Source organism: Cherax quadricarinatus, chromosome 68 (assembly GCF_038502225.1).
Source record: "Cherax quadricarinatus isolate ZL_2023a chromosome 68, ASM3850222v1, whole genome shotgun sequence".
Classification (NCBI taxonomy): Eukaryota; Metazoa; Arthropoda; class Malacostraca; order Decapoda; family Parastacidae; genus Cherax; species Cherax quadricarinatus.
In genome coordinates this window covers 1627501-1635000 of record NC_091359.1, presented here as the reverse complement: position 1 = coordinate 1635000, position 7500 = coordinate 1627501, and the positions used below count along the sequence as shown (strand labels likewise).

The following is a 7500-nucleotide window of genomic DNA, read 5'->3' as shown; positions in this document are numbered from 1 at the left end:
GCTTGCTCAACACTAGTCCTCTACACTGCTTGCTCAACACTAGTCCTCTACACTGCTTGCTCAACACTAGTCCTCTACACTGCTTGCTCAACATCAGTCCTCTACACTGCTTGCTCAACACTAGTCCTCTACACTGCTTGCTCAACACTAGTCCTCTACACTGCTTGCTCAACACTAGTCCTCTACACTGCTTGCTCAACACTAGTCCTCTACACTGCTTGCTCAACACTAGTCCTCTACACTGCTTGCTCAATACTAGTCCTCTACACTGCTTGCTCAACACTAGTCCTCTACACTGCTTGCTCAACACTATTCCTGTACACTGCTTGCTCAACACTAGTCCTCTACACTGCTTGCTCAACATCAGTCCTCTACACTGCTTGCTCAACACTAGTCCTCTACACTGCTTGCTCAACACTAGTCCTCTACACTGCTTGCTCAACACTAGTCCTCTACACTGCTTGCTCAACACTAGTCCTCTACACTGCTTGCTCAACACTAGTCCTCTACACTGCTTGCTTAAGACAGTCTAACTCTGCTTGCCAAATGAATGCTCTTACTGGGTACCAAATAATTTCTTTTAACTATTACTGCTCGCCTAATAGATGCCCTTTAATATTACTGCTCGCCAAATTGATGCCCCCTATTACTTCTGCTTGCTAAATAGATAAAATTCTGCTGCTCGCCAAATAGATGTCCGCCTTTGTTACTCGCCAAATAATCTCCAATCTGTTCTCAACAATGTATTTCGTACTGTTGTTCGCTAAATGGATTTATTTCTATTGCTGATCAGAATAGGTTTGCTCACATTTAAATATATCTCACCTATACAAACCTAATAGATTTTCTTACATGTTGAGCTAAGTATATTAAAAATATTTCAAACTCAACAGGTTGATATTCTTCTCATGTTATTCTAAATATCTTGACAAGATCTCATCTTTACTTATGTAGGATCCTTCCATTACGTTATTATTTATTGTATGATACAGGATCTTGTTTTGTTTCTTTAATATGATGGGTTTCCTGGGGCCAGTAATCTATAATGTTGATAGGTAAGACACATAGGTAAGTTAGGCAACTTTATTCCGAAACGTTTCGCCTACACAGTAGGCTTCTTCAGTCGAGTACAGAAAGTAGGCGGGAACAGTAGAGATGTGAAGACGATGTAATCAGTCCATCACCCTTGAAGTCGTAGATTTGAGGTTGTCAGTCCCTCAGCCTGGAGAAGTTCACTTCCATAGTCTGGAACTAACTGAAGATCAAGCGACAGTGCGGAGACTTAAATACTGTCGGAAGGAGAGGTGCGGAGTAGTAGTAGTGAGAATGTAGCCACTGGGAGAACACGTTCCTCTCAGATTAACAATTCTCACTTGAGAGGAACGTGTCCTCTCAGTGGCTACATTCTCACTACTACTACTCCGCACCTGTCCTTCCGACAGTATTTAAGTCTCCGCACTGTCGCTTGATCTGCAGATAGTTCCAGACTATGGAAGTGAACTTCTCCAGGCTGAGGGACTGACAACCTCAAATCTACGACTTCAAGGGTGATGGACTGATTACATCGTCTTCACATCTCTACTGTTCCCGCCTACTTTCTGTACTCGACTGAAGAAGCCTACTGTGTAGGCGAAACGTTTCGGAATAAAGTTGGCTAACTGTTACTCATGTGTCTTACCTACCAACCTGTCGGTATTGTATACCATTTTGATATTCAATCTATAATGTGTCCTTCTTATTCTCTCGTCCTTACCTTTCTCCTAATTCCTGAATTATCACCTCATATTTGTTTCTTTTATTTTGGTCCCATGTCCTCGTTTATTTTTTGTTTTTTTTTTTTGGTTTTATCCCTGGTGTTCAATCGTCCTTGGGGTTGTACATGTACTCTGGGTCCCACCTTGACGAACTCAACAAACCTGCCTTCTAACACGGCTCTGTCTGGCACTTTCCAACCATGACCACCAACCCCTCCTGTGTGGTGGATATGTTCGTCCACCACACACACACACACACACATACACCCCTCCTGTGTGGTGGATATGTTCGTCCACCACACACACACACACACACACACACACACACACACACCCCTCCTGTGTGGTGGATATGTTCGTCCACCACACACCCCTCCTGTATGGTGGATATGTTCGTCCACCACACACACACACACACCCCTCCTGTGTGGTGGATATGTTCGTCCACCACACACACACACACACCCCTCCTGTGTGGTGGATATGTTCGTCCACCACACACACACACACACCCCTCCTGTGTGGTGGATATGTTCGTCCACCACACACACACACACCCCTCCTGTGTGGTGGATATGTTCGTCCACCACACACATACACACACACACCTCCTGTGTGGTGGACGCCTCCACCCTCCCCTGCCCCTTCTTTACCATTACGTACCTTCCATTAATGACCTACCTCATCCCTCTCCACTTGCCCTGCCTCACACAATGTACTTACTGCCCCCCCCCCGTACCCCCATCTGAATCACTTATTGTTCCCACATGTGTTCCCCCATCCCCCCACCTCCCCCCACAGGCCACCATGCTCAAGAAGACCTCTAAGTCTAAATTACGAAGGCGGAACACCGAGCCATCAATGGTGGCCAACGAGCAAACTAAACTAGAACCTATCAGAGGTGACCCTGCTTCCACCTCCCACCCACTCTAGTGCCCTTTCTCCACCTCCCACCCAGTAGTATCCGTACCCCACCTCCACCTTCCACCCACTAGTGCCCTTACTGCACCTATCGCCCAATAGTGTCCCTACCATACCTCCACCTCCCACCCATTCTGCACGTCTTTCCCTCCTCCCCTCACTACACCATCACCCTCCCCTCACTTCCTTCTCCTACCTGTCTCCTGTACCTCCTCCCTCTTCCCCTTTACAACAGCAACAAGCACAGCAGCAGCAGGCGAGGCCCAGTTTGACCAGGTCTGAAGTGGTCACCTCACTACCACCACCACAATCACGGCCACCACCATCAGCAGTAGTCAACTCCACTACCACCACAACCTGGCTACATCCATGGGAGTGTCGGGGGGAGGTGTGAGTGGTGAGTGAGGGCGGCCAGTGTGTGAAACAAGCAACGGAAAGTGTGAGGGGACACTCGCTTGTCAAGTGTTCCTTTCGTAAATACACCAACAACACACCTAGTTTCCTGAAGCACTGCTGGAGATAGGAGGTGAAGGAGGGCCGTCCGCTGCATACTGGGACAGTGTAATTACTGTAGTAATCTCTCAAAGCATTCCATAGTTTAGTGAATGCGGGCGGTCCAGTGCCTCTCAGCAGTGTTTGCCAAGCACACAGTATTTTGACCTGCAGTTAGGATCAATGCATCACTTAGCTTTGCCTTGAAAAAAGGCTATAGCTGTCGATCATGGACAACGGACCTTCTGCAGCGTCGAGCGGGAACACCGCTGCCGTGGTCAACCATCTCCCACTACTGCTGTAGTTTTGTGTGCACCTCCGTCAGTGTTAAGTGGTGGGGTGTCTCAGAGTTACCAAGCAATCCTGGTGTGACTGATGAGCTTCGTGTGTTGTTTTCCCAGAGAGTAACTACCTCGCACCTCCCTCCTCCTCCTCCTGTATCAGTAGTAACATAGGTTCTCCACACCACCGTCAGTGATATCAGGACCCTCCACACCACCGCCATCAATGATAGAAGAGGTTCTCCACACCACCGTCAGTGATAGAAGAGGTCCTGCACACTACGTCAGTGATAGAAGAGGTACTTCACACCACCATCAGTGATATCAGGATAGCAGGGGCCTTGCACACCACTACCATTACTAGGTGTCCCGTACAATGCTACCACTGCTATGTGAGGGCTTTCACACCATCATAAGTATTAGCTCAAGCTCTACATCACTGCTAGATTGTACCCATAGTCTACAAGGGTTCTGACAGAGGGCCCTTTGCTTCTCTAAAATTTAGTTCGTAATCTTATTTTTCAAGTGCCAGTTCGTTGTCCCCGGTACAGTCTCTCTTGTCTAGTGTTTCATGTGGACACACTTGTGTAGATGTGACTTGGTAGTCCCTCTCCCTCTCCTATTCTCTACCTCACACCATACCCCGTTGACGCCCATCACAGCATTTATACACACGCTGGGAGAATACAACCCTGGAGGTGCCCAGATTACATATTCCAGCCCTTATGCACACTCGCCTCTCTCAACAGGCGACCTACAAACTCCACAGTTATAACAAACCCGGGTTGCTGACTTGCAACGGCCATTGCTACAAGAAACTGGGATAAACGAACAGAAGAATAGCAAGTCACTATATTATGAGGGTCAGCAAAATTGTATGTATTGCAGCACACACACTTCATTCGATATTGTGGTGAACATTGAGGGAGTGTAAAGGTGAATAGGCGAGGACAGCATTCTAAAGCCACTGTCCATCTGTGGCTCACACATAGACAAATCAGTGTCTCCCGCTCACAAACAGGTCACAGCGTCTGTCTGTGGCGCACCATAAACATGTCGCAGTTTCTGTCTGTGGCTCACCCACAGACAGGTCACAGTGTCTAATTATAATTCACCCAACAGTGCCACACCACAGCACTGTATCAACACACTAGTCCCTCGCACGAGAACTGTGTGGAAGCTGCGATAGGCGACGAGGTATTAACATCAGGGAAAAGGCCAAGAACCATAGGTGATGAGTGTGTGGTCTACAGGGGCAGGCTGGACCAGGGGCACGTCTCTGGCTGGCTCTCTGCTAGGACACACGTCTCTTGCTGGCTCTCTACTAGTACACACGTCTCTGGCTGGCTCTCTGCTAGAACACACGTCTCTGGCTGGATTTCTGCTAGGACACACGTCTCTGGCTAGCCCTCTGCTAGGACACACGTCTCTACCTGGCTCTCTGCTAGGACACACGTCTCTGGCTGGCTCTCTGCTAGGACACACATCTCTGGCTGGCTCTCTGCTAGGACACACGTCTCTGGTTGGCTCTCTGCTAGGACACACGTCTCTGGCTGGCTCTCTGCTAGGACACACGTCTCTGGCTGGCTCTCTGCTAGGACACACGTCTCTTGGCTGATTAGAACACGGAAATATTAACTACAAAGCGTGACAGGTGGATGGTGTGCTATATCCCCAGCCAAGTGCACAATAGTATATACTCCTCTTCTGTTATTACTGTACATAGCAGATGTAAATGTATATTTTTATTGTACTATGTTTACTATAAAACACTTATTATACCTCAAGGCTTGTTCCATAGATTTATTAACAAGTTTTATTGAATTCACAAAAGATGCAGTATTTTGATATGTATTAATTTACATAGTATATTATACCTGAACAATATTGTTCCATGTGTTTCCATTAGCTGGTAAATTTTATGTAAACATTTTGACGAGATTCACTTTCAGAGTCTTTTATCCCCGTATTCTCTACAAGTTGTTTGTTCAATGATGTAAGTATCAGCTGAGCGGGCCAGGCTTAGGTCACGTGAAGATTCAAGTTGTATTTAGTATCATAAAGGTGTTGTGGCCTAGGCTTGACACCCCAGTGTCACACCGGCGACCCTGCAGGTGCCTGTCTACTAGGCTTCCTCACCTATGTCTTAAGCGTTTGTTAAAGGTTAGGACGTCAGGCGGTGGATCTTTACAATAGAAGAGTTAGTGGGAAGTTGGTGAGTGTGAGAGGCATGAAGGCAGTGTGTTGGAATACTAGATGAGTACTCGTCTTGCTGACTCTCTGGTCATCTACAATGTGGTAACACCAGTCATCTAATGTAGTGACATCAGTCATCTCATGTGGTGACACCAGTCATCTCATGTGGTGACACCAGTCATCTAGTGTGGTGACACCAGTCATCTACAATGTGGTGACACCAGTCATCTAATTTGACAACAGTCATCTACAATGTGGTGACATCACCGTCGGTCAGTGTTTATCGGAATTGTGCTGTTAAGACAGACGTACATTTAGTCATCAGTCAGGAACATTGTTGAGTATGATGACCACCTGGTTGGTTGTAGAGTGCATCCTGGCCTGTCTGGTGCAGCTTTCACCAGTTTCAGTCTTCTCTTATTCTCTTTATACAAGTTAACTCATTACAACGAAGCGACCAACAGAAACTGTCATTAACATTCTTAAGTTTTTTCCAGTCATACAGACAATCCTTGAATACTACCTCCCTGTCTTGGAGGTCACGCTCTTCTGGATATATTAAGGGAAAGTGTGGGTATGTGGGGAGAAAGGAAGTAGAAAGTTATGGGTAGGAACAATTAATGCCTCTGCCCAACCCAAAAGCCCAAACTTCCGCTTCCCTTCCCTTCCTGATACCCACTCCCTACACCTTCCTCCTTCCCTCCATGATACCAACTCCCTGCACCTTGCTTTACTAACTTTGCCTAGCTCCATTCTCACATCCCTTACTTTACTCTTCCCTCACTGTTCTATCCTCACCTCCTTCAACTTTCCCCTCGCCTTACTCGTGCACAAAGAGACACAAGGCACGTGACTTTTCTCACGCTTGTACCTCATACAGTTGTTTTTCCAATAACATAAATTTTTAAATTCTTCCTCCGTCTCTCTGTGGCGCATCTCGTTAGTTCCATATATCCAACTTGTCCAGGTGAGCGTGTTGCGTCACTGGGTTAGGCGGTGGAGTGTGAGCAAGTGGTGAGAGATAATAAAACTAGTGTGGAGTGTGAGGCCTCACTCTCTCAAGACTATAGGGTATAGATATAGCTTTCCTCCCACTGTATGCTTTACCCTCCTTCACCTTCCTTAAGTGACCCATGCATACCACTCCAGAAGTTGTGTTAATGTCTATCCTCTCGTAGGATGGATGAACAAATTCCATTCCAAAAGTTGTGTTAATGTCCTCCTGTGTACCAGGCTGGATCACCCTCCTCCTCCTTTTCCTCCACCAATACTCACCCTCATCATATATATATGTAATTTCCTGACAGGTTGTTGTGCTGTGTCATCTCTGGCTCTAACATCCACATTTTCTTCTTGGTGGAGAACCAGGAACTTTGGATGCCTCTAATAATGTGTTCTTGTGTTCGAGTTTGTCTTCCATTTGCATTAACCCTCTTCCCTGCCAGCATCAATACCCGCTAGGCAGCTTCCTGTTGCTCAGTTGACGTCTCGTTTAAGCTTGTGTTCGCCTGTGTTTCGCTTTTTGAGGATTATTTTGACTATAAATATTACTTTTATAAGCCTATTTCATGTTATTCAGTCTTGTTCTTGGTTATATGTTATATTTATCTTCAGCTTCTGCTGGCCTCTGCACAGAATTTGGTTATTTTTCAAAAGTCGATTCGCTACAACAGCTGATCTAACATCGACTTTCTGCATCATTTGTTTGCGAAAAACAAGCCAGGTGCTTTCTCGATGTCTACCCATTACACCAGCTGTTTTCGACTGTGTACTTGTGCGCTAGTGATGGTCTTCGCATGCTGATTGTACCAGCTGTGATCAAACAATGACCTCCCTTTCATATTAAATAAATGTTG

The 7500-nt window shown here is 46.3% G+C and overlaps 1 protein-coding gene across 4 annotated transcripts in view; it reads left to right on the top strand.

Moving 5' to 3' along the window:
• The window catches only part of LOC128697858 (diacylglycerol kinase theta), a 163059-nt gene that overhangs the window by 152974 nt on the left and 2585 nt on the right, over positions 1–7500 (top strand). For all 4 annotated transcript variants that reach the window (XM_070099580.1, XM_070099577.1, XM_070099576.1 and 1 more), the window contains one exon: positions 2556–7500. This exon is cut by the window's right edge and continues 2585 nt beyond it. In XM_070099580.1, coding sequence (XP_069955681.1) covers positions 2556–2687 — 132 coding nt within the window. In that variant the 3' untranslated portion in view covers positions 2688–7500. The remainder of the gene's footprint in view (positions 1–2555) is intronic.